At 38.5% G+C, this 27,285-nt stretch overlaps 1 protein-coding gene across 1 annotated transcript in view; it reads left to right on the top strand.

The window, feature by feature from the left end:
* The window catches only part of EPC2 (enhancer of polycomb homolog 2), a 51,917-nt gene that overhangs the window by 12,392 nt on the left and 12,240 nt on the right, over window positions 1-27,285 (top strand). The window contains exons 2-10 of the mRNA XM_062579145.1: window positions 6,321-6,480; window positions 14,802-14,947; window positions 16,490-16,696; window positions 17,486-17,634; window positions 17,874-18,006; window positions 21,391-21,582; window positions 22,231-22,320; window positions 26,106-26,251; window positions 26,361-26,704. Coding sequence (XP_062435129.1) covers window positions 6,321-6,480; window positions 14,802-14,947; window positions 16,490-16,696; window positions 17,486-17,634; window positions 17,874-18,006; window positions 21,391-21,582; window positions 22,231-22,320; window positions 26,106-26,251; window positions 26,361-26,704 — 1,567 coding nt within the window. The remainder of the gene's footprint in view (window positions 1-6,320; window positions 6,481-14,801; window positions 14,948-16,489; window positions 16,697-17,485; window positions 17,635-17,873; window positions 18,007-21,390; window positions 21,583-22,230; window positions 22,321-26,105; window positions 26,252-26,360; window positions 26,705-27,285) is intronic.

Genomic DNA, 27,285 nt, shown 5'->3' with positions numbered 1-27,285 from the left:
CAGATGAATCCTTCCTAATAGAAAATACAAAGGTCCTCTGCATAGAGGAGGATAACAATACATCGGCTATGTGTTCTGAGGCAGTTAGGAACTGAACAGATTAACCACACAAGAAAACAAGGGTGGTCTTCGTGTTTGAGCTTGCGTCTTGGAAATTTCTACAGAAGTAGATGGGGCAAGGCCTTGGGGGGTGGGGGGGGAAGGTGACTTTGGGGGTTCCTGACACTAGGGTGTTTTAAGTACTGTGGACAGATATTACCTAAAACTTTCTTTGGGCTAGCTGCTGTTGAGATACTAAAAGGTAAGTCTGATGTGCATCTTGTATTGAAATTCTATAGTTTTTTTGTTTTTGAATCTCTGTATTAAATATAAAAAAGTCAACTAATAGGTTTCTATGACCTAATACAAAATTCAGGCGATAGGATCTCTAGGCTTTAGTTTCTCCATCGTTCCTTCTTTTGCTTTAGTACTGTTTTGGATTGCAGGTAGAATACAAGGCTGACTCTAGGCTACCCTAGAAATAACTTATTTTGAGTAAATAAATTGTTAATAAACAGACTTACTAACTTTTTTTACCTTCAGACTTTATATATTTTTAGTGGAGTTCTACACAGTTCAAGCCATTTATCTTGTTGAGTGGATCAGTGTGTCAACTCCATTGTGGTATGTTTTGTTTCACTTGTATCTTGGTAACATCAGTGCAGAAACTTCTTTCATTAGCAGTATTTGCAGTGCTGCAAATTTTAATCTAAATCATGTGTCCTGAAGCTCTGTTGTGAAAGGACTGACAAAACAAGTTCTTCTCAAAGAAACTACAAACTACAAAAATTGGAAAACTTGATTAAAGGTGTTGAAATAGCCTTCTTTTTTTAAAAAAATTATATCACTTCTTGTATAATACAATTTTCAGGGATAGAGGAGGGGACAGATGTATCTAGTATGTCCTAAACTTTCTTCTCCTAGGATGTTTGTATGCAGTATGGAATTGCCTGCTGCAATTTCGTAATTAAGGCAAAGATCAGCTTTTCATTAAGAGGATGATATTCAACTGTAGGGATTTCCAAGCACACACATCCAGAAACTTAGCACATGTACTTGAAATGAGCAGAAGTATTTGAAACTGAAGGAGAGTACAGGGTAGAATGGCCATTGGGAATTGCAGATTAAGGAAGGAAAGAAAGAAACCTGTCTGTAGGATCCAGGTGCTTTGTATGGCTGTGGTAGAGCAAAGCAGGGTATCTGGGTAAATACAGCTCTAACAGGTATTTAAAAAACAAACAAACAAACAAACAAAAGGCTTCAGTATTGAGCACTATTTCCCTTGAAGTTTAATAAGTCACTAGATAATGTTCTCCTAAAATTTCTTCTTTAATGATAAATTTGTTACGTAGTGAAGAAATTTCCAGATAAAAAATGATCGTGAAAATCTTTGACAAAGGACACAACAGTGAAAGTATCTTGCTCTGCTTCTGAGGTTTGAGTTTGAGCCGGGCTCTGAACATACGGAGCCAGACTGATGAGGGGTTTGTAGGTGTGACTTTAAGCCATATTCTGGACTAAAGCTGATGTTTAGTCTCGGACAAACTTGTTAATGTTAATGGTCATGTGGCAAGGAGCCTCTGAAGTGGTAGAGCAAGACCGCTGGCTGCAGTGTGCTCTTCCGTGGGCACAACGAGTGGATTCATGCTGCCCGCGTGAAGGGAAGCAATACTGGATTAACTAAGGTCAGTGACTTTAGTAAACCACTGTAATCTGTTGTCATTGGTGTTATTGTACAATGAATTACCCAAATGGCTAGAATGAATCTAGATGTACAAATGTTGCATGTGGAAGGGGGGAAAAAAGTGTTTTAAATATGCTAAAGCAGCTATATTGCCTCTATTAAACACTGCTATTTCTAATTCAGTCGTGATGTTAATTGAAGAAATAGACCATTTTAAATTGTTTTAAAGTATTTTAGGTAATGAGAAGGGTTTGTTTCAGTTCTTTTTAATAAATCCTTGTGTAATAACTCTTCAACAGATGCTCCTTTTCTTTTCCCATGGCAGCATCTTCTGTACTTCCTATGCTGCTATCATCGTTTCCTCTGTGTTCAGTTGTTTTGTAGGGCTTTTTAATCTTGCTTACTGCAGAGTGAAGTACACAGTATGTGTGTCTCAAAACCCTGTGAGAGGGGAAAATATAAATGAGAGGTTGTATTCACACACTATTCACTAAATCTATATTTAAGCCTTTGGAATGAATGTATTTCAGGTTTAATCTAGCTCTTTTAGATGCATTTTCATATAAGGATATTAAGAGTTTTGTCTAAACTCTGTTTAAGCACAGCTATTTCAGGAGTCAAATTCTGTCCTTCACATTCAGTAGAAAGATTTTGGTTTTATCCTAACTTGAAAAAAAAATATATAGCTTATTTGTCTGTCTTTTGAAGTCAGGCTGTTTCAGTAATACTCTTGAGGGCTTTTTTAGTTTGCTTGTTCGAAAGTTGTGTTATGTGTAAGAGCTTTTTATATTAAAGTGACCTATTGTCAGATTTTCTTTGGGAACTCTTGGAACGTTTACTAACAGTGTTACAACAACTGAGAATCTGAATTACTCATCTGTATTGTTTAGCAAGCTGTGGAGCTATGCTTGGGCCAGAAAGCTTTTCTGAATCTCACTTGCAATGTGTCTTGTTTCTTTTTCCAAAAGTTAAACCGTATTTACTCATTAATTACTTAGGCCAGTATGGTTTTGTGTCTTCCATAAGAGTAAGTTATTTAATCTCTTTTTAGAAAAGTGTCAGTGTTTGTTTTGGAGGCAGTGGGATATTGGTAGAAGTGATTTAGTCTGTAACATAATATTCTTTAAACCAGCTCTGAGCTTTGGCCTTCAGGCATTTTCAGAGAGTTCATTTTTGTTAAGAAAACCATCACTTGAGCAATAGTGACTTGGAATAAAAATGTCAAAACTGAAAATGGAACAGGAATTCTTTTGTTTGGAAGTACGCTTGGATACAGCACCCTAAGCTTACCTTTTGGGAATGTGTCCTGAAAAAAGTGGAAAGGAATTTGTCAGGACAAACTAGAATAATGTATAACAAAATGTATAACAAAACCTTGCAGATTCTTTCAGGTCATGTGGCCTCTAAAAGTATAGTGTCACCATAGATAGCAAGCGCAGGAATTGTGCTGAGGGTAAATGAAGATATAGCTGTTATTTTTGATCAGGGTAAGAGGATGTCTGTTGAGAAGAAGAAACAGAAACCCGAACTATGTGGAATACTCAAACTGGGGATTAAAGGAGCCCAGTAGAGGGTTTTAAATGCCTATTGGTTGCGACTGTACCTGCTAGGCATGTCCCAGTGACGACCTGGTGCCTGGAGACCCATATCTATATGTTTGTGCTCAGTGGTGCATTTTGTGTGCATGGTTGTCTTCTTTACAGCCTGTACTTGTATTTTTATTTAAAGTGTAAACTGACATAATTTATGTAAATTAAAATCTTTTTCTGGGAGAGAGAAGAGGAAAATAGCACAGAGCTACATAGAGCAGACTGAAAAAAAATCATCTAGATTAAGATTTTTTTTGAAGAGGTGAAGGGATTGTCCTACAGAATACAGAAGGATTAAGGATAGCTTGAACGGAATTTTTAATGTCTTTTGCAAGTATCAAGAATGGTGCAAACAAATTGTTGAACCTTTTGCACTGAGAGGTGGATGATTGATGTGGAACAGCAAGGAGCTTCTTAAGAAACTTTAAATATAAGGAGAGAGAATGCAAAAGATGGAAACAAGATACAGGCAACGAAGGATGTATATAGAAGTGCAGTTTGGGCTTTTAGGGATGAAATCCATGAAGGCAAGTGAGCCAAAAGCTGATGGGAAAGCTGACAGTTCAGACCATGTGGCTGGTGGTTATCAGTTATCAGAACTATGACAATTATGGGAGGTCCATGGTGACTAGAAAAAAACAGCTTGATTAACAAATTATGCTTATCTTCAGAAAAGGCAAGGAGGAAGGGAATTTGGGAACTACAAGGTGGTCGACTTCACCTTCTTTCTAGGAAAGACATGGAAAAGTGGAACCCAAGCAAATTTGTGAATGCTCGTACATGAGGTGGTGTTGGTGTGTCAAGCGGTAGAACTTCCCTCTGTGTGGATGCTGAGAAACTTGAGGACAGGGCCAGCTGAAGTTTCATGACCTGCAGTTAGGAGAAGTGCACAGCTCCTCCCCTGGGGCAGGCTAACACTGAGCATCAGTACAGGCTGGGAATCACTTGGCTGAGTAGCAACCCTCCTGCAAAGCTCCGAGTGTCACAGTCGCTGCCAAGTGGAAGAAGGGCCAGTGGTATGCCTGGACTATAAGCAAGGCAGATTTTATATGGGGCTCTTAAGAGGAGTATGACTACCAGACAGCATGAAGTTATGCTCATTCACTCCTTGATGGCAAGGCTGCAGTTGCAATGCTCTTTCCAGTGTCTTGCAGTTTCTCAGCACAGTGTGAAAAATTTTGGGGAAGCAAAGACGAGAATAAATAGCAGCCAACAACTGCAGGGTGGTTGCAAAGCTGGCAGAGCCGAGCCAGTCTTGATAGTGGCAAATGGCAAACAAGGGGCGGCACCTCCTGTGGCTTAAGAGGGTTGGATTGGACATTAGGGAAAAAAGCTTTCCTAGGAGGATTAGTGTATCACTGGAGCAGGTTACTTAATGGGGCTGTGGGATCTCTGTCATCAGAAGTTTTCAAGACTTGGTACTAAGTCATGGCTGACCTATCTTGGTATTGGTGATAATGGTCTTTGAGTGGGAGCTTGGACAAATAACCTGCAGAGGTCTTTCCTAATAGCATTTTGGTGGTATTCTTGTGTGCACTGTGGTGTTAACTGTTAGGAGGCAACTCTAGGGACTTCAGCAGTTTAAAAAAAAAAGGCAGGAAAAGAAACAATTTTTCTTTTAAGTCTAGTTACATACTCACTTTTGTGAAGCTCTACAAGACGTTTTAGTGGTGGAGTGACAGTATTACTCAGTGTGTGGTAACTCAGGCAGATCACACCAGATATTTGATTGCACGCTTGTCTTAATTCTAATAGCATTCTCTTGGGAGCCTGATAGTTTGATTTAATGTCATTTTATCTGCTACATGAGGTTCCCAATTCTACTCTTCCAGTTACTGACTTGTGATTATACTCTAACTGCAGAAACTGCATTATTTACATCCTGCAAGATCTTAATATTTAAGAGGCTATCATTTATTGAATAACTTCATTTACATATCTTAAAAGACTTGCTTTCATTCATTACCCCTTTTTAAAAAGGGGTAAATTCTTTTACAAAATAATAGGAGAATGTAGCTTGCTTATTTTGTTTGACTTAGGCAGGTGAAGGAGAACTCGTGCGTTAACTTTCACTGAGTAAATGGCTATGGTGATTTAAGATCTCCTGGTGAAAATTACCACTCTTCTTTACAGGGCGCACAGAAGGAGGCGTGCCAGCTTCTTAGTAGTTTGAAGTCTTAGCGTGACTGGTTTCTGTAATAGCTTAACTGAACTGGGGGATTTGAAGCATAGATGTGTGTTCTCTATTGCCACCAGTCTCCTGCTCAAGGAGGGGCAGACAGCTACAGGGGCACCATTTGAAATCAGCTGATCAGCCCCAGCCTTTGGCTGCTAGTCAGTGTGTGTCGGGTATTCTCCAGACTGCCCTGATACAATATGTAGGCAGCAATATGAATCAGAATGCTCTGTCCATACAGGTTTTCTTTGCCTAAATTTAACACAAATATTTATGAAAATCTTTGAGAGAGGAGAGTCAAAGGTCTCCAGCAGTAAAGGGGTTTCACCAAGTTAACTAATAAAATTATAGATACAGAAAAAGTCTTGGTATACTAATACCTGGACCATGATTCTTATTCTGCTTGAAGTGATTCTCTGGTGATTCTGACTCCTGTACTGCAAGAATAAAATGAAATAGGTCATATCTATTTAGAGAGTCCCTGCTTTTTACATGGTATTGTGAGGACTACTCCTTCTGTTGCTTGTAACTGGCAGAACTTCTGAAGAAAGAAAGTGGGTGAGAGTAGCTGGGGAGATGGGAATGATGAAATGGCTATTCTTTTAATTTGTATCTGTTGATTATAATAACACATAGAAGGACTTACTCTTCTTACATTCATCTGGAAGAAAACATTCTGCTTTCCTCTAAAATGTAGTGATGCAAGCCTGAACTCTTTCTCTGGTTCTCCTGTACAACATCAGGATAACAGTAGGAAAGTAGGATGACTTTCTTGTATGCACTTGTATATGCTGGTATTTGAATAATCAAATTCTAACTTTTCCTCTTGCAGGAACACCATTTGCAACGGGCTATCTCAGCACAACAAGTTTTCAGAGAAAAAAAAGAGAGCATGGTTATCCCAGTTCCCGAAGCAGAGAGCAATGTCAACTATTACAATCGTTTGTATAAAGGAGAGTTTAAGCAACCAAAGCAGTTCATTCACATTCAACGTAAGTTCACAATCTCTTCTTTTCCACTCCCTTTAATTAAATTAATAGTCAGTCTTGAAGCCAAAGTTGCCACAGTATTCAGAAAGTGGGAAGACTCAGAAATCCAAGGTGGATTTACATACCTAAATTCCAGTTTCTCTTTTAAAGTTCTGGAAAAAAGTGATGATTAGCATAAAGGCTCATGAGATTTTGCCTACAGTATTCATTTATGGGCTCTATGCTAATGTTCATATATAGCAGCTAGCAAGCCTTGTGTTCTGTTAGTCAGCTGGTGTTGTTGATCAAACCATTCTTCAGATTTTTCCTTTTTATGGGAAGGAATAACTGACCCTAGCTGCCTTTTAGTTGCTTATATTAATGTGAGGAGAGGAAAGGAATTGTTCACTGACTGAATCTGGAATGACTGTTAATTCAAAAGAGATATATCTGAACAAAAATCAAGTAAATAGAAGATTTTTTATAATGAAAATCAGCCTTGCTTCTCTTGACTGTAACAAAGGTCTTGAAGGTTCGGTTTGAGCTGGGATAAAAGCAAAGTCTAAGCTATTCACTATAGCATATCTGACATTTTTGGGGCCAGATATGTTCTGGGCTATGGGTGACAATGATTTTCTTAGTTTTGCTAAAGTTGTGTATTCATGCAAGTAACTCCTAGCTTATTTTACAGACAGAAGGAAGTTTCTTTTGTATTGTTTGGCTCCCTATATGTTAAAAAGTCTCTTTAGGAAAATTAATGGGTTTGGGGTTAGGTTTAGCTCAGTTGGTTAGAGCGTGGTGCTAATAATGCCAGGGTCATGGGTTCAATCCTTGTACATGCCACTCGTTTGAGGTTTGGACTGGATGATCTCCAAAGGTCCTTCCAACCTTACCAATTCTATGATTCTCTCGATTCATTAACGTTTTCTTCGGTGCTGTTCAGTTTGTTTGTATCCCAGCTGTCAGTTTTTCCTTGGCATGTGAATACCTTTTGTCCTATGCTGAATGTCATTCTGGAGGGTTATTTTGTGACTTGGAGTTCTCTTGGGAGTTACTTTTGGTATCAAAACTTTAGAGTCAGTTATTGCTGTAGTTTGTGAGTACAACTCTATGGTGAAGCACAAGGTTGGTGTTGGGTTTCTGCAAAGAAAGCTTCTCATCAACAATTTCTGTTTTTTCTTAATCATACTGGAAAGACTAATCAACAGAGTTATGCGAGAGCATCTTGGAATACCATACTCTGCTGTATTAGTTCTGAGTTTTGTGCAAACAGTATTGATTTTATTGAATTTCATTTTGCCGTATGTAGAGAGTATGTTCGTATCTGTTTGTTGTTCACACATCTCAGCTGACTCTTGTTGAGGCTGTTGATCTCTATGCAGATTTGGACAGAAAAAGCATTTTATGGTGGAATGTTTTCTGCTATTCTTATAGGGGCAACTAAACTTCAAGTTAGGCAAATGATGCTGAAACTCAAAATTAACTGTATATTGAAGAGCCTTTTTTTTTTTTTCCCCCACTAACACAGTGAAGTCTCCTTTTTTTAATGTATTTACAAAATTCATGTTAGGAAGTAACATGAATAAGACTCAAAGTTCATACTAGTAATGTAAGAAATGAGCCAAAAGAAATTGGTCAAATTCTTCTTTTTAGTAGGTACAATGGAGCTATGTGTAAGGCAGGTTGACTGACGTGAGCTCTCTAAGTGAGGAATGTACTTTCTTCCTTTCTTTGTTGGACAGTGCCAGAAACACTGTAAATATTGATAACAAACATGTCTAAAAGCGTTAAACATTGTGCCAAAGTGTTCCTTGCCTTGTTAAGGCAAGCAGCCTTTCTGACTAGAATTACAGAATGTATTTGAGCTGATGATAAATACCAGATACTACTTTAAGGTAACTTTTTTCCCCACATATCCTGGTTGGAGTATGTGCGGTACAAGGCAACTTCATGCTATGATAACTGCTGAGAAATTCTGTTTTAATGCTGAAAGCATGAACAGAAGAACTGGCTTCAGTCATGTAAGTTAAGCAAACTGACAGAAAGCAAGAGGTCAGGTACTGTATTCTGTACCTACTGTGGTTATTACCAGCAAATTATGAGTAAGCCTCAGTAATTTTGGAGTTCATGTGGTAGCTAAGGATTTTATTTTTAACTTTACCAGCATAATTAAGGGGATTATTTTATTTGAACCAGTGGTTCCAAGCAGAGAAAAGGTAATTTCTTGGTGAGGTATGAAATACATGAATTGGCATGGATTCTAGGCATTACAGAACCTGGGTAGTACTAATTCAGGTGACTTTAAGCTGAATATAAAGTAAAAGCCTTGAACTATTCTAATTATGCTAGTATAATTAGTTGTTTTCCAAGAATTAATATATTTACAGTAGCATGGAGATGCATTATAACTAATATGCAACAAAGGGAGTAAGTTACTGTGTTTGCACCTATACTAGAATTATAGCTAATTGGGTTTTGCAAATTATTTTCCTTAATGGAAGTAATAAAAATGGGACCTAAAATATATGTTTGGATGCAAATATTTACTGCTGTATATATATAATGTATATATAATTTCATAGGTGTATTTGTGCACTTTTATGTTTACATATATACAAAGAAAGCTCCCCCTGAGCACTGTTGCATATCAGTGACTTAAAAAAAAAAAAAAAAAAAAAAAAAAAGAGAGAGAAAGAAAGAAAGAAAGAAAAAGAAAAAAAGCCAATGATACCAAACGATATTTCATTGTAAGTTACACGGCCAGAATTTTCAAACCTACATCAAATAATCTTCACTTAGTTGTGTTACTTTGTTTAAATTAAAATGTGAAGTGTGCATTTCACATAATCTAGTGTTGCACTTTTTTCTTATTATTTATTATATATGCCACATTTTTAGAGAATGTTGTAGCAGAATCACTTCAGACCATGGGCTTTCAGCCTGGATGTATAAAATGAGTAATTGCATGATACCTGTCCTACTAAGGTATTTAATTCTTGTCTAGAGCCTTAGAATCTTTTCCAGTTAGTTGCTACAAACTTCCCTAGTGTTATCATGTCTACAGTAAATGCTGAGAGGGGGACAGGAAGCCTGTAATAAGTGTTGCTACAATGGAAGATAGTAGTGTTGAATGTGACTGAGTGAAGATTATAGAAGGAGAAGAAAAGGGAATGTTAGAAGTGAAAGTAAGATTTGTATAAATCTGAATTTTACTGTTTACAAAAAGACAGTTTAATATTTGCATGCATCTTTAATAGAATTAAATTTAAGAACTTCTGTGAAAATTGTTAAATTGAAATAGATATGTCGCTCAGTTCTTCTCTGCAATAAGAATGACTTTAAGCTTTTCTGGTTTGTTTTTACTTTAATTATAATTACTGTTAAGTAGTTTTTCTTTTGGTTGGCACAGGTGTATCTGCTGCCAACAGGACCATTACTGCCCACTCACTTTTTTACTGCCATCTCGCTTCTGGTGGTAGTTGGGTTCTCTGGTGAGCAAAGTTAAGGAACTGATCTGGCAGAAGACTTACCTATCTTTGGTTAGCTTTCACATTTCCAGTTTTCTGACTCAGCTCACTGTGTGGTTGCCAGTGGCAGCATGAGCAAGATGGCAGGAACCTGTAGCTTGCTGAGGAGGGAAAGCTGGTGGAGCCACTTGTTTTGATGGTAACCCACATTTGTTTCAGCTTAAAAGGACTACGGAACCACAGTCTTAACTTAATTAACTAAATTTAGTTAACTTAGTTAAGCTAACTCTAATGTAATTTGGTTTAAAGTTGCATTAAATTAAATGTAAAGTTAATATCAGCCAAGCTCCTAGGGGAGTTTGGTTAACCAGAAGAAATCCCTTTGTGAAAGCTCCTGCCATCAGGAGTGGCTGAACTGATGGGGGAGGTAAAATAGGCTGTTGGTTTTGCAGCATCTAGTAGCAAGCCAGCAAGTTCTGAGTGTTCACATGAGACCATGGTACTGCTGGGATCATCAAGGCCTCTTCCTTCAGGGCACTGTGAAAACCTGTAATGTGGAGAATGACAGAAGTTTTGGAGTAGAACGATTATTAGTCAGCTATAAGAAATTGCCTAGAATTGCCAAGAGGAGTGGATATAGATGGTCTGCTTTTAACTACATGGACTAGCAATTTGGGTGGGCTTAAAGTGCTGGCCAGTAGCTGGTCATTTAAAATACAGTGCTTTCTGTGACTTAGTCTTGTTCTTCACTAATTCTTGCAGGCATGAATGAACAGTTGTGTCCGTTGCTACAGCAGGGGCAGAAACAAGAAGGTTGTGATGGGTGGTTTTATCACAGGAGGCATAAACAACCTGTGTCTTGTGATGGCTGTAGAAGCCAGCAAGCTGCCATACTAAAGGCTAACTCCAGGATTAAAAAAATGGTCTTTTCTGGAGCTAGCTGCAGATGCTCGCCTGTTTGCTCTGTGTTTGGGAAAACAGCACAGAATGGTGGCTAAGGATGTCACCTAAAGTGTTTCGAAGAGCAGACCTCAGTAAAGGAGGACACTTCTCTGAGTATCTCCCCAGAGCTGAGGCAAGCCGGCTCAGTGTCGATGAGTTAACTCTCTGATTTCCTGCAGCTTTTTTTTTTTTTTTTTTTTTTTTTTTGGGGGGGACGACACACTGTATATATAACCTTACCTTTTCAGACTTGTAGCTTTCCAGGAGGTTGCTGAGGCTCTGTGGCCTTCCTGGCTGCATTGAGACAGGAGGTAGATTGCAAGAATTGCTTATTGCTTCCACTCTGTTGTCACACAGCCTCCATATAACCTGCCCTTCATTGGCAATGAGCTATTGATACCTATTTGTCGTGACCTGCAGTTATCAAAAGAGTTGTGAAAAACATAATACGTGATATGTACTACTACTGCTGTTTTCACGGTACCTGTGTCTTTGTGTAGAAGAAAATTTGATTCTTCCTTCTTTACCCGAGATGGAGATCTCACTTCCTAATCACTAGTTTTCAAAGTGAGTTCCTGAGAAAGACTGATCTTTTAATTTGCTTATCAGTGGAATGGTTGGGCTTTTTCTCTAGCTAGTCTTGATGTCTCCTGTTGGTTGCACCTCATCTCAGCTTGTCTACTTTTGTTCTGTGAGGTGATTCTGAAAGGTGCTTGGTGCAAGAGTTTTCAGCAACTCTTTTCATTTAGACATCGCAGAAACTAAGGCAAGTTTACTGGCACTGCCTACAGGTGACTAGTATCGTCTGTTCCCTATCATAGGGATCCTCCTGTTCACTAATACTCTGGTGTAAGAAGCTTTACTTGAAACACCTTGTTTGCAAGGAATTGGTGAATTGCCTGCTAACAGGATGACAGTTTTTGTGTAAGATCAGTTTCTGTCTGAAGGTAAATAACTGATACCTTCTCAGGTTTTTCATGGATGTCTTTGCCTTCTCACATCGTCTGTGAGAACATGGTTGAACATCTGATTTTTTTGATTAAGGAAATTTCCCTTTGTGTTTGGAGATGTGCTCCAAAATGGTGTGGATATATTGTCCAGAAAACTTTGGCCATCTACTTTGACTGGAGTTGCTCGAATGTTATTTTTGCAGTGCGTGCTGGGACTGCAGTTGTTTCTGTGTGCACTGGAGATCGTCTTGGGGATGGGGGAACTTTTGCAATTTCCTTTTTGGCGAAAGTGGCAGTTTATGCTTATAAGATCATCGAATTACAGATTTTAGTGGAGGGGAAGTGCCACATAGGGCGTCATTACCTAGGAGCAGGGGAAGTATGAACTGACAGGCTTGTCAGCTCTTGGCTGGGAGAGCTATGAATAGTTTTGAAATTTGGGCACGTAACAGGTGGAATGAAACATAAACAGTCCATATGTGAACAGTAGTCAGAGCTGCCTGAGGGAGAAGGTTTTTTGAGTGTTGGAGAGTGGAGCCAATAGACTCTGCCAGGGCCACATAGGATAAATTGGAACACAGTTTATTGGACTAGAAGATACTGTACAGCAGCTTGGCGTCTTTGATCCTGACAGTGATGTCTGGCTGCTCACTGGCCGTTCAGCTGTTGGAACAGGCTCTTATGACTGTCACCCCAGGTACTGTAAGAGTGTCTCTGTCTGTTGCATAGTCCTGCCTGGTGACATTTTAATGCAGTTTTCCAGAATACTTTTTAAAATTCACAGTTTGATATGAATTTTTATCTCAAAACTTTAGATTCGTATAGATTGGGTCCTTCTGCTTCAGTGGCAATGTTGCAAGATGCAGTTTTAGTCTGGTATATGGCTGTTGATTGTTAGTGTGTGCTGGGGATCATGTGCCCCATCAAAGGGGATGTGACTTAAGTGTCTAGTATCTTGGGTATTAAGTTACATGTCTTGAATTTGCCATGTAAATTGCATTATTGAATTACTGATGTTAGTAATTCCACTTAATGCACAAGTATACCATTATATATTATTTTATTATTCCTAATTTCTTTTTGAAACATATTTTAGCATATGTTGGTATTGTATCTTTAGCCAGAAAAGCCCTTTAGCTTAAACATGAGCCAGCAACGTGCCCTTTTGGCCGACAAGGCCGATGGTCTCCTGGGGTGCATTAGGAAGAGTATTGCCAGCTGACTGAGGGAGGTGATCCTGCCCCTCTACTCAGCCCTGGTGAGGCCACATCTGGAGTACGGTGTCCGGTTCTGGGCTCCCCAGTACAAGAGAGACATGGAGCTACTGGAGAGAGTCCAGCATAGGGCTACGAAGATGACCAGAGGGCTGGAGCATCTGCCCCATGAGGAACGGCTGCGAGAGCTGGGCCTCTTCAGCCTGGGGAAGAGAAGCCTGAGGGGGGATCTTATCAATGTGTGTAAGCACCTGAAGGGAGGGTGTCAAGGGAACAGGAACAAACTCTTTTCAGTTGTCCTGTGTGACAGGACAAGAGGCAGTGTGCAGAAATTGAAGCACAGGAAGCTCTGCCTGAACGTGAGGGGGAATTTCTTTACTGTGAGAGTGACGGAGCCCTGGAGCAGGTTGCCCCGAGAGGTTGTGGAGTCTCCTTCTCTGGAGATGTTCAAGGCCTGCCTGGATGCCACCCTGTCTACCATGCTGTAGGTGACCATGCCTGAGCAGGGGGGTTGTACTAGGTGATCTCCAGAGGTCCCTTCCAACCTCAGCCACTCTGGGATTCTGTGAAGTGGTGTTGTCTGAACTAGTTGAGCACTGCCTCTTCTTTCACAGCTGAAAATGGTAAGGGATTGCTTCCTAGCACTTCACAGTTGTGTCTGACTCTGTGAGTGTCTCATCTGTTTCCATGCAAAGTCAAGTAGACTGTTTTACATCCTGGCAGTGTTTTAAGCTAGTTTACTAACTTTGCATCAGTATACAGAAAGAGTGGTCTTGAGCTGCTATGAGATGTGGAAAGAAGGGTATTACTGCCTTTTTAGTTGACTGTCCAGAGTTTTTGTGAGCAAACACTCTTAATTTGCTTTAAAGATATTTGTTAACCTTGTTCTTTTAGTCCTATTTTTTTTGGACCTGGTCTTTCTAGGTCTTTCCTTATGAGTCACTTCAAAACATACCAGGAAAGGCAGTTTTCTTTAATTTAATGCTTAGATACATGCATGACTTAGCAGCATAATCACAAATGTGGTAGAGCTTTGACTTGTTGGTTAACACAAATAGAATGTATTTTAACAAGCCTTCACTGCTGTTAATACAGTAATTCGTTGACAGAATTATTTTGAGGGTTGTAGTTAGTGTTTCACCTTGTCAAGGTTTTCATGTGAAATATTAATTACGTGTAATAAGAATTCTTGATGTTGTACAGGATTTTCTTGTACTACTTGTAAAATTTAGGTTTTGCTGTGTTACATGAATGATAATTTTCTGCTGTTAGAATGGCCAGAAACTTGGCATAAGTATGGAGAATGAATTATGCAGTCTGTAAAAAAGAAATGACCTTTGATATAAAGAAAGAAACTTGCTATTTGGACAGTATGGAGAAGTCAATTTCCACATCTACTGTTGAACTGGTTTTGGAGAATGAGTAGCGTATTCCTGTCGGATTGGTATAGCATTTAAAAGTGGGCAATTGAAAGTGTTTTATAACTTCAGTTTAGCACCTGTTTCCAAGTCTAGGATTTTACTGAAAATGAAAATCTTAACTGTTCAGAAACTTCCCCTGTGTTATAGAAGAAATGTGGTATAATGGCATTAAAAAGCATTTTTGCTGTTGTGTTTTGTAAAGAGTTATTAAAGTTTGCACCTGTTGTGAATTTTTTAAATGAAGCTGAAGTTTTATTGGTGTTCTTGTTTTCTGATCAAACTACACATTTCTGTGTTCTCATAGTATGTTATTTACCTAACGTTTCACTACTTCTTGTGTGTTTATTTCAGCCTTTAATCTGGACAACGAACAGCCAGATTATGATATGGACTCTGAGGATGAAACCTTATTGAACAGACTAAATCGGAAGATGGAAATCAAGCCGTTGCAGTTTGAAATAATGGTTGACAGGCTTGAAAAAGCCAGTTCTAGTCAGGTACTACACTAGGTTAAGAAATGGATGTTTTCTTTTCTTTCATTTCTGAGTTTCTGGTGAAAGGTTTTTTGGTGTGTGTGGTGTGTGTGTGGGGGGGGGGGGGGGTTTATAAGTGTGTGTGTTTTTTGTTTTTAATATCTTACTAACTGGGTAAGTATGTATTTGTGAGTTTGCAGGTATACAGAAATAACATTGTGTCTAATTGTCAGCATTATGAAAATAGATGTAATAGAGGGACGGGTTTGGGGGGGAGTTGTTCTAAATTCTGATTCCTAACTAATCAATTAGTAGAAGAAGATGACTTAAAATGTCTTGTTTTACCAGTGTTACTATGAAAAAACTTTACTGTGATTGGTAAGTGTACAGTTTGGGCTGTAAACACACTTTGTGTGTTTGTGTGAATTTTTTTTTTTCCCCCCCCCCCCACTTGGTACTAGTAGATATTGACTGAAGTTGCAGTGCGAAGCTTAGACTTGGAAGCATAGGCAGCGAGGCGAAGCATTTGTTAAGATTGGGCTCTTCTCGTAGAAAGATTTTCTGTCATTCCCACAAATCAGCAGCCTCACAGTTTGCAACATTGCACTTTCCACTGGTGCAAGGAGGGAAGATTTACCCCAGTCTCTGTAGTTAAGATTGAGAGGCTAGTTTTCCTGCCTTAAGAGCAGACCTGTACTATATATTTATTCCCTGATTTCATCAGAGTACTGGTATTTTAATAGTAAGTTGCTGAGGTGCTCCAGGAGAACTTTGTTTGGAGAAGAGTCTTAAAGCTATAAAAATAACTCTTTGGAAAAAGTGCTGTTTTAACTTAGACAGAATGCCTTTTCAAAGGTTGTTCATCAAACCTGAATCTTTCAGTGCAACCATTTGGTTTGTGAAGACTTTTAAAAGGATCTTGTGAGGATAGAAAAGTAAAGGGCTGAAAATAGATGGTTCTACTGTCTCTTGGCCTTTTAGTTCAAAGTATTTGCACACCATCTGTGCTTTTTGTTCTGTCAACCTGTGCCTTGACTTGATGTCTTAAGGACTATGTAAAATAGTATTCTGGAGTAGTTGCTGAGAAACTTATACCTGAAGGATAGAGTTCTGAAAGGCAGGTTTGAAATGAGTGTAATTATTTCTCAGAATGAGACAGACATTTTGTGGTCAAAAATCCTTTGCAGGATCTGTAGCTCTACCTTGATTACTTATCTTGATTTAGTTTGAAGCTGTGTGTTAGGAGGCAAAAATGTTGTATTCTCCACATCTTGGAGAAACTTTAAAAGGATTAGGTTAAAAAAATCTCTTATCATGCTCAGTAAAACAGAGTTTGAAGGAGGAGAAAAATGCAGAAAAGTTGGCAACTCTATTAAGATATAAAGACAACTGACTTAAATGATTTGATTTAGATCAGTACTTTTTTTTTTCCCTTTGCTTTCTTGTGCTGAAAAAGGATGAAGTTTATCTGGAAAGTTTAGAAGAAATATAGATGTGGGATAACCTTTTTCTCTCCCCACCTCCATACACACATCTCAGTTGCATCTTTTGAATTTTTCCTTTTAGCTTGTAACACTTCAAGAAGCTAAATTGCTGCTAAATGAAGATGATTACCTTATTAAGGCTGTATATGACTACTGGGTAAGAAAGCGTAAGAATTGCAGAGGGCCATCTCTCATCCCCCAAATCAAACAGGAAAAGAGGGATGGCTCTACTAACAATGACCCTTACGTTGCCTTTCGGAGGAGAACTGAGAAGATGCAGACAAGAAAGGTAACTTATCAAGGTCGCTTTCTAGTTTAAATCTTGTCATTTTACACTTGTCATTCTAAAGCCTGCAGTGCCTAAAGCATTCTGTTTCTTAATAGCTGCAATATTGGATGACCCAGCTAAACTTCAGACTTGTTAAATGATGAGTTTATAATCAATCTTTTTTCCCTTTTTAAGTATATCTATATAGTCAGCTTTGTTATCCATCCATTTTTCTAGAAAGTTGAAAGTCAAATGCCAATTTATAGATATTGTCACACAAACAAGTAAGTAACTGAGAGACTTTTTAGGTTATAAACTTCCTCTTCTGTGAAAGGGAGGGAAATTTTTCTTCTATTTGCTATGAAGTAAATTGTTCAATTTTATATTTGTAGTGTGAATTGATTTTTTTTTTTTTTTTTTTTTGAACTAGGAAGTCTGTAATTACTCATTATTTTACATCAGCTTTGTACATATACACATTCAAACTTACTGTGTGCAGAATCCAGGTGGAAAAAAGTGTCAGAGCAATGTATTCATGATTTTGTTCCTGAAACAGACTTTCACTGGACTGATACGGAATCTGAGCAGAGAAAGTATGGAGAAGATGACTGAAGAGTTCTTTTTGACCTTAATTTAAAAAAATCTATTTTCTTTTGCTTTTATGACTTCATCTTCCAAGTAACTTACAAGTTTATTCCAAGTGTGCTTATGCAATTTTTTCAGCAGCATTATGTAATATTGTTTTGCTAAATTGGTGCTATTTCTTTTTCATAGACTATGCTTTTGACTTAAAACTTAATCTTTCAATAGAATCGAAAGAACGATGAAGCTTCTTACGAGAAGATGTTGAAATTAAGAAGAGAGTTTAGCAGAGCCATAACAATTTTGGAGATGATCAAGAGAAGAGAGAAAACAAAACGCGAGCTATTGCATTTAACATTAGAAGTTGTAGAGAAAAGGTAAAATGGCAAATTAAATCTGTATAAAGTAACTTATAATGTTAAGGTTTTCATTTCCATGTAATAGATTTGGCAGTGTTTCCTGTAATTTATTTTTCTGTGGATGCTGGTCTTCTGTACATGTGCATGTTTGAAGAAGTTCAGAAAGCTAAAAAAAAGGAGGTTTTTGTAGGCAAATATTTTAAAAATACAGAATAGGCAGTGGAAACGCAGGCTTTTCTTGCTTTTGTATTTTGAAGGTATCATCTAGGTGATTATGGAGGTGAAATCCTCAATGAAGTGAAACTTAATAGACCTGAAAAAGAGATGAGCACAACTCCATCCACTCTTCATAATGGAAATCATCACAAAGTTCAAGAATGTAAAGTTAAGGTAAGCTTTCTACTGCTGCAAATCTTCTCAACATGTTTTTTGGACTCACTAGTGTTACGTGTGTCGTCATTCCTCTGGATGTACACTGCTGCAGATGTCTGCATTGGAAAACTGGAAAGGGAGCGTGCCATACTTCAAGAGCTTGTAGTTTAATGTTTGACTTCTTTCCCACCAAGTTTTAAAATGATTGGCTGACATCATCATTTGTTTCTTCAAACAGCAACATTGTAGTAGTCTTCATTTTCCTTCTCACAGTTCTGTCCCTTTTGTGCAAGGTGGCGTAAATATGAACACTTTACATGAACATCAGGACTGTTGTGAAACTATGAAGTGTAGTGAACCATTTTTCCTTTTCCCTTCACTGGGAGAATGACCTCTGAGTTTTCTTCAGTAGCATTTTCCAGGAGTAGTGGTTAAACCTCAGTGTGCACATAAGTCCTGCAAATAAAGGATTTTACTGAAATTTGGCTAGAATGCTAAGGGATTCTAGAAAACTGTTCTGAACTGTTTTAAGTGATCCTCTAGTAGTAGCATTTCCAGGCAGAAGAATACAGCTGTTATGTCTTGTCAACAGCTGAAAAAGCTTTAGGTGGCTAATATTTTTTAAAAAACACTTGCTGGAATTTGTAGCAGTAACTTGTTATTACTGAGGCTGTACACTTCTCAGTAACACAGAGAAGCAGGAGTTTCTATACCTACCCCTACTTGCCCTTCATGTTAAGAAAGCAGCACATGCAATAGCGGGGAAGAAAAAGCTGGACAAGTTTGTGAACCTTTTATTTCTGCAGAGGGATGGAAGGCTGAGAGAGAGAGAGAGAGAGCACAGAAAGGTTAAGACTTGAATTGCAGTGTGCCACATGCTAGTTGTTGTCATTCTAAAACTACCACAGTTGTGGGATGCTGTACTTTAAAAATGTCATGCTATTTGACAAAGTCTTCCTCTACATCTTTTTTTTCTCTTGTGTACAGAAGCCCAGTGGATCTAACTTTATTTTTATAATTGGCCTTGTTAGTAGTGTCTGGAGAGCTAATAGTATAAAAATAATTCATAACTAGAAACTATGAACCTTCATGTTTAGCTATGGTGTGCAATAGCTTACCTGTTCAACACTTGTAACATTGCAAATATTATTTTACTCTTTCATTGAGCACTCTTACTGTTGTCAGTAAGAGAATCTCCACCAAAGGACTACTCACTGCGTAAATATATGGAACTTCTTGTTTAAATGTATCAAAAAAGGAAAATCCCCATCTATAAACATGCAGACAAGTCACCAGACAAGGGTTTTGAATCTCTTGCACCTTATCCAAGTGTTTTGTGTGACTTTAGCTTGTATTCTTTTGTTCTGCTCTTGTCTCACAAGGAAACACATTCTGCTCAAAATCAAGAAAAGTACATCAAAGGGTACATCTCTACTTCTGTCACTGCTTGAGTTAAATACTGAATCAGATCAGCAAGCTTTTGTACGCTTGTCTTTCTGGGACGACAGTCTGGATAACCTGTGCTTTTTTTCAGAAGGTTACCATGGTTATGACTCTTAGTTGGTTCTGGTGGCCAGCAGTTCAAATAGAGTTAAGTGAAAAAGATCAGTATAGCTGTAATCAGCTTACAGAAGATTTTCTATACTGAAAAATGCATCCAACTTAGTTTTGGAGTTTGAAATTACTATTTCAGAGTCGGGGGGGGGGAGTTGTTTGTAGTTAACAGAAGCAATTAGATTTACAGTTAATGACCATATCCTTAGCATACTTGTATTTTTTTCTACTTCTTCATAACACATTTCCTTTAACTGTCACTTCAGCCTTAAGTATCTTTTGTTCTTTTCAGGAGCTTTCTTTTTGCTTTAAAATGTGCCACTGTGATACAGTAGATAGTCAGGTTATATAAGAATTTTTTTTCATCCTGAGTCATTTCAATGTTGTTGTTGTAGTTGAGGTCACTTAACTAGGAAAAAAAAAAAAAAGAAAAAAGAAAAGGAAAGAAAAAGGAAAAAAAAAGAAAAAAGGCTAAGGCTTGATGTTCAATTGTTGGTGTGTCAGGAAGAAAAATATACTCCAGAGGAAGGATGGAACTTGCTTGCACTTCTGTGTTTGAGCCTGAAATTCTGCCTACAGTTCTCCTGCCAGCCCTCCCTTTGGCAGGATCTTCAGCTAAAGGTTAGGGGGAAAATGAGGAGTTGAGACAAGAGAGGAGAGACAGGAGGATGCTTTCAGGCCATACAATTTCCAGGTGTAGCAAAGCAAAGAGCTGTACTTTAAGAAGCAATAACTCCCCACCCCAAACGTTTAAACATGTCTGTTGTTGAACTGTGGAAGAAAATTACTTAACATGAAAAGACAACTGCTGCAGTGTCATCTTGTATTTTAAATACGTAAGAATGTAACAGATTAGTTGGGGAGCGTGTATCGGGGTGGTCAGACTGCTTAGTCCATGATGATTGGAGAGCGTGTTTTTGTTTAATGTGTATGTAGTACAGATTATAAGCACACCATCGAATGAAGTGATTCTTAGGAGAAAGACTAGGCAGAGGTGTGCCATATCAAATGTCTGCAGCAAAAACAGTTAAACAAATAGCTTGTATTTACTCAGTGGTTTCCTAGACTTTTTAAATTACTTGAATCGTTTGTGAGAGCTGTAAGTTTATTGGTTTTCATTTGTATCCTTGTGACTGGGTGGCTATTGTAGTATAATCACATAAATTTGAATTAAGATGTGTTTTTGAGAAGTGACTTGGAATATTAGTTATTGTTACAAAATGCTTAGAAGTAAGACTGGAGGTTTGAAGACCTCTGAAGTTTTTAATTTAACACCTGCGACACCTAGTGGTCACTAAAGTAAAAACAAATCCATTGCCTTGATTCTCTTGCAGGGATTTTGTGATGCGTTTGTTACTTTGCACACTTCCTGTTAGGAAGCTGAGTTCTATTACTTGAGTTAGTTTTGGTCAGATAGTTATTGACAAATGTCAATTGGGGAAATGTATTTTTCAAAACTGCAGGAACAAATTTCAGCAGTTAAAATTGCCAGTCCTTGGCTTACAAAATAGAGGTTTCAAGAAATAACTGGAACAGGATGTGTCTCACTAAAGTATATACTGCATTTACTACAAAGGATAGAAGTTATTTTATGTAGTCATGTAGTTGAAAGTATAGTGTGTTGTTTATTAGAAAGTAGCTGTAAAGGCAGTCACAAGTAAAGTGTTGGGTTTTTAAAATGCTTTGAATAAACTACTTTTATCTGTCTGAAGTAGTTTGCAGTTGCTGCATGTTAAAAGGCTTTGAAAGACAAACAGTCCCTCTTTCTAGGGCATGAAAAGAGGAAACAAGACTAAATCATACTAGTTTTGTACAATTTTTTTGTTGTTGTTGTTTTTTCGCAAACAGCATCCTCATCATTCATCCCTAAAGGAGGAGGTGTCAGATGTTGTACGTCAAAAGAAGAAGTATCTAAAGAAACCTAAATTAGAGTGTGTGGTAACTCCTCAACAGCCTTCTACTGAGCCCTTGCCTGTCGTCAATAAGAGTGATATTAAACAGTATGACTTCCACAGTTCAGACGAAGATGAGTTCCCACAGGTAACGTTTTGTTACAAAATTCTAACTTACAGAAGATGGAAAATTAAATTACCTATAACTTAGCCAAATTTGAGAAGTTCTCATTTGAACTTTTGATAGGGGGTGGAGAGCAACTGTGTTAGATACTTTTATTTGCAAGATATTTGCATAAACCATTCAAGTTTTTCCCTTATTTTGTAAACTACATTTCAGAGGAGCTTTCGTTTTAAGAGTTTTTTTCTACTGTATGTCAAGGCATACTGACTGCAAATTAGGATGTTATCAAATATAATAGAAAATCTTTCTTCCTAGCTATTTTGTACTTTTAAAATATGTAAATACCTTCTGATACTTTTTTTTTAAGGGCATCTGCAGATTCTCTGCAATGGTTATGCTCTTGTTGCTTGAAAGCATGGGAGTTAAATGACTAGTCTTTTGGTGATTGCATTAATATATATTGCCTTTTTTCTTTTGTGATCTCTTTTAAATATGAGTGAAAAAACTTGTCAGCTTACTTAGCTTTTTAAAACAAAATGTGAAATCAAGTATAGTCAAAAAAGTAATAGCTTTCTAGCTGTACCTCATTAATAGTGCCTTTAAAATCCTTTAAAACACTTATTTCAAATATAAATGTAGTAGTTAGACAAATGACTTTGCTTTCTGGTTTAGGTACCCTCACCAGTTTCAGAAGCAGAAGAAGAAAATGATCCTGATGGACATTGTGCTTTCAGGAGAAGAGCAGGATGCCAGTATTATGCTGTAAGACTATCTGTTGTTGGATTTACTGTTGTTTGTTTTGTTTTGTATGGGCTGTTTTTTGTTTTTTTTTTTTTTTCCTTGTTTGTTCTAGTTGACCTAATGCTAATGTAATGGACTGACTAGCTGGGTAGATGAGAGGAGAGCAGTGGTTGTGGTCTACCTTGACCTCAGGAAGGCTTTTGACACCCTCTCCCATAACATCCTTATAGGCAAGTTCAGGAAGTGGGGTATAGACAACCAGACAGTGAGGTGGATTGAGAACTGGCTGAAAGGCAGAGCTCAGAGGGTTGTGCTCAGTGGTGCAGTCTAGCTGGAGGCCTGTAGGTAGTGGTGTTCCCCCAAGGATCAGTACTGGGTCAAGTATTATTTAACCTCTTCATCAGTGTTCTGGATGAGGGGACAGAGTGCCTCCTCAGCAAGTTTGCTGATGTTACCAAGCTGGGAGCAGTGGCTGACACAGCTAAGGGCGGTGCTACCGTTCAGAGGGACCTGGACAGGTTGTACAGCTGGGCGGAGAGGAACCTCATGAAGTTCAACAAGGGCAAGTGCAGAGTGCTGCTCTGAGGGAGGAATAACCCCATGCACCAGTACAGGTTGGGGGCTGACCTGCTGGAAAGCAGCTCTGCAGAGGAGGACCTGGGGGTTCTGGTGTACTTGTGCCCTTTTGGCCAGGAAGACCAATGGTCTCCTGGGGTACATTGGGAAGACTGTTGCCAGCAGGTCAAGGGAGGTGATCCTGCCACTCACTTAGCCCTGATGAGGCCACATCTGGGGTACTGTGTCCAGTTCTGGGCTCCCCAGAACAAGAGAGACATGGGGCTACTGGAGAGAGTCCAGCATAGGGCTGTGAAGATGATCAGGGGACTGGAGCACCTGCCCTGTGAGGAACGGCTGCGAGAGCTGGGCCTCTTCAGCCTGGGGAAGAGAAGACTGAGGGGGGGGCGGGTCTTACCAGAGAGGATGTCAAGAGCACGGGGCTGGACTCTTTTCAGTGGTGCCAGGTGATAGGACAAAGGCTGCAGGCACAAACTGAAACACAAGAAATTCCAGCTGAACATGAGAAAAAACTTTACTGTGAGGGTAGCAGAGTTCTGGAGCAGGTTGCCCAGAGAGGTTGTAGAGTTTTGTTCCTTGGAAATACTCAAAAGGTGCCTGGACACAATCCTTGGAAACATGCTGTAGGTGACTGTGCTTGAGCAGGGGGATTGAACTAGGTGATCTCCAGAGGTCCCTGCTAACCTCAACCATCCTATGATTCTGTAACGGTTCCTCCTATTCCTGCTTTCACCATCAAAGCTTGGATCACTTGATGAATCCAAAGAAAAACATTTTCAGTTTCTACAAGAGTTTTTCTCCATATACTGTCTGTTTGTGGCTACCTAAAAATAATATAATGCAGTGGCAGCAGTCCAGTTCAGCCACCATTAAGGAGAGCACCCCACCTGCCCCAAGTTTTTACGGACAAATTCTTTTTCACCAGCTTGTAGAGCTTGTTATCAAGTAGTTCTCTCAGGTGCCAGACCTGTTGAGAGAACCTACTGGGACCTTAAGTAGAATCTGCTATCGAGGTAGAGAGGTTTAAGGCATCAAGTTTTTTTTTTGTCAAAAATTTATTTTGAAATTGATGCAAGCTGTTAAGTATATTGGAAAACATTTGAGTGAGATTGCAGCAGTGAGCAGAGTGCTGACTCTCATTATAGATGTCCTGTCGTTATCTCGGAACCACACTGAAACTTTTCACCAAGCACGTGCTTGGAGATAGGGAGCTGTTGGTTACAGAGCTAGCGAAGATGACCGCAGTGTTAGAATGGGCTTGTCTTCTTCTTTTTGCCTCATTGGAGAACTGCTGAAGTTAGGTGACAACGTACTTTAATTTTATGGTCATTAAGGCAGTTTGTAATTCAGTAGAGAAGTCAGTTACTAGGTAAGTTATTTCAGAAGTCAAAATGTTTTATAGAGTACCGAGATTATAGTGTGCATTTCTGCTTTTCTACTAGATCTCTTCAAAAATACATCATTGCCTTAAGTATTCTTCTTCTTAGAGACTTACCAGTAGGTTATTTAAGATGCTAGTTTGTATGCTTACCATGCAGTTTTTGCGTGGCTTCCCAGCTTGCTTATTCCTTTAGTTCATGAAGTGGAGTTTTTCTGTTGTTGCCTTTTGATTGCTCATCTAGTCATCTGTTCTGCTTAGTTCCAGAGGTTTAGCTGAACTTTCTACTTGATTGCTTTGACTTTATGCATATGGGGCTTTTTTCCCTTTGTAAGAGTTCAGTCGTTGACCAAAAGAAGTTGAGATAACAGAGAAAAAGAATCAAATACTAAATTCTAGTTATTTGTTTATAGTCAAGTTATTCAACAGACTTGATGTTAGCCTTTAAAACAAGGTGAACAAAATACAGTCAAATTTTAAAACTGTTCGTTTTCCAGCATACACAGCACTTAACATCTTCCTGCATTTGGTTTCTTCACAGTGTGCTGTTCCATGATTAGTTAGGAATAAAAATTATCAGCTACCAATGGTTTGGGAACTAGCCATTTTTTTTGCAGAAATTTGTGGGATCTGGGTTGGGTTTGGGTGCCTTTTTCCCCCCCCTCACCTGAAGCCATTTGAGTTTTAATCATTTAACTCTCTAAATTGATTTAGTCTAAAGCATTACTGTTACTGTAAAGGTTTAACCTGTTCATGAGAATTGATTATTTTAATTAATATTAAATACCAATTATAAAGTATTCCGGATTATACAGAGCATTTTCACCTGTGAAGATTATGCAGTTTTGAGTTTGTAATAGTGAATATTTTCATGGACTAGTAAAAACGCCCTAATGTAGCTGTGCACCAGCAAGCACATTCTCAAGGTCTTGTAATTGAACGCTGTGTACCAGCACAAAGGCTGTTAAAATCGGCGTCTGTTACCTTTGGCAATGCATGATTCGTGAGTAAAGCTAAACTGCGAATTTTGAAACTGCTTTTGATAATACTTTATTCACTTGGGTTGTAAGCTCTGAACTGGAAACTTTGCTTTTGTACAGCTGGTAATTTGATGGGATGCCAAATGGATGGACAGGTCGTCCTGTTACTTTCTTTGTCACAATTAAGTACTGAAAGTACTGCCTTACTTCACCAAAAACTTTACGTTGTCGTTTTTAGCAGAAGAGTTTGTGCAGATACTCTTAGATTTCTACTCATTATTTTTCACAAGCTTATTTTTATAGACAAAACCTCTTACGCTACTGACCCTTGCTAAAGGGGATAGACAGATTCCTGAAGGCTGGCTGCAAAGCGGTCAGGGTGTGCAGCCTTTCGTTGAGGTATTTTGTAGGCTGCTAACCGCCTGGAGCTCAGAGGCTGGAACAAGGAAAGAATCACTCCATAGGCTTTGTGTTTTATATCTTTTGTTAAATGGCATAGCCAAGAGATACCAGGCCAGGTGGACCTTTGTCTGTCCGAGTAGGACAGTTTCACGTGCTTATTAGTAGCCTGAATTAATTTCTGACTTGTTTTGGTTGTGCTGATTCATGTTTTTTTTTGTTTTGATTCATGTATAATCAAGCAAAGAGAGTATTCTGCTGCACAAATTCATACCTTATTTTTTTCACAAAACTTCCAAGTTCTTCTATGGTCTGAGTATATTAGTCAAGTGATACTTATTTGCACGTTTTCAGCATTTTTATTACTGTAATGTAGCCTATGCATATTAAGTCACTTAGTATGGGTAGTCTAGCTTTGCCAAAGCATACACTCTAAATTTAGTGCAAAATTGCCTTTTCTTTCTTCTCTGCAGCCTCGTTTGGACCAAACTAACTCTTCCTGTGAAAATTCAGAGTTGGCAGAGTTGGACAAGCTGAGGTTCAGGCATTGCCTTACAACCCTTACAATTCCAAGGAGATGTATAGGATTTGCAAGAAGACGAGTTGGCCGGGGTGGAAGGTAAAGTTGCATTATTTTTACTCTTTGTTCCTTTCAAAGCATAAGAGTATTAAAAAGAGGTAATTTAACTAATTTTCTTTTCTTTTCTTTTTTTGTCTACTTTAATTAGGGTTTTAATGGACCGAATATCTACCGAGCATGATCCTGTCTTGAGACAGATTGACCCGGAAATGCTGAATAGTTTTTCGAGCTCTTCCCAGACTTTAGACTTTACTTCTAATTTTTCACGGACCAATGCTTCCAATAAACATTGTGAAAACAGACTGTCCCTTTCTGAAATACTAAGCAATATCAGATCATGTCGACTGCAGTGTTTTCAGCCAAGGCTACTAAATCTACAGGACAGTGATAGTGAAGAATGTACCTCAAGGAAACCAGGGCAGACTGTGAATAATAAAAGAGTTTCTGCAGCATCTGTAGCTTTATTGAACACCAGCAAGAACGGCATATCAGGTAGGCAAGGTTTTGAATTCATATAGAACTTAAAATATTAAATTCCAATTGGGTCTGGTCTGATAACATCTTCAGTAGTGATGCATGAAGATGCCCCAAGATACAAGCTAATTATTTTTGATTTTCTTAGAAGATACAGAGTTTTTCCACAAGCAGTCTGCTTCTCCCTGCTTTAATTTCAGCTTCAATACTGAACCTTGATAAAGTGCCAGATACTGTGTTGAATAACACAGAGGTTTTGTTTCTATTGAAGAATTGTTCATACGCGTAAGCATTGAGTCTTAAAGACATTTATTGATCTAACCTCATTGGAGAGAAGAATGTTTTTCATAAATGTAAAAGCAAAGTAAATCAGAGTGTGTTTTGGTTTTGTTTGGCGGGAGGGGGTTGTTTGTGTTTTTTTTCTCAAAATATCTTAGTACTGAGCTAGTAAGCATACTGAGCAGATGTGAAGAAATTGGAGAACGGCGTTTGCTGTTGATACCTGTCACGATCAGAATTTTTATTCACCTTCTGTGAAATTCCTGAACTGCTCTTTGAAACACATGCAAACCTTGATCCATTTCTGGTACAGTGGTTTT

Source organism: Rhea pennata, chromosome 6 (assembly GCF_028389875.1).
Source record: "Rhea pennata isolate bPtePen1 chromosome 6, bPtePen1.pri, whole genome shotgun sequence".
NCBI lineage: Eukaryota > Metazoa > Chordata > Aves > Rheiformes > Rheidae > Rhea > Rhea pennata.
The sequence above is the reverse complement of the archived record's forward strand: the minus strand, read 5'-3'. Positions and strand labels throughout refer to the sequence as shown.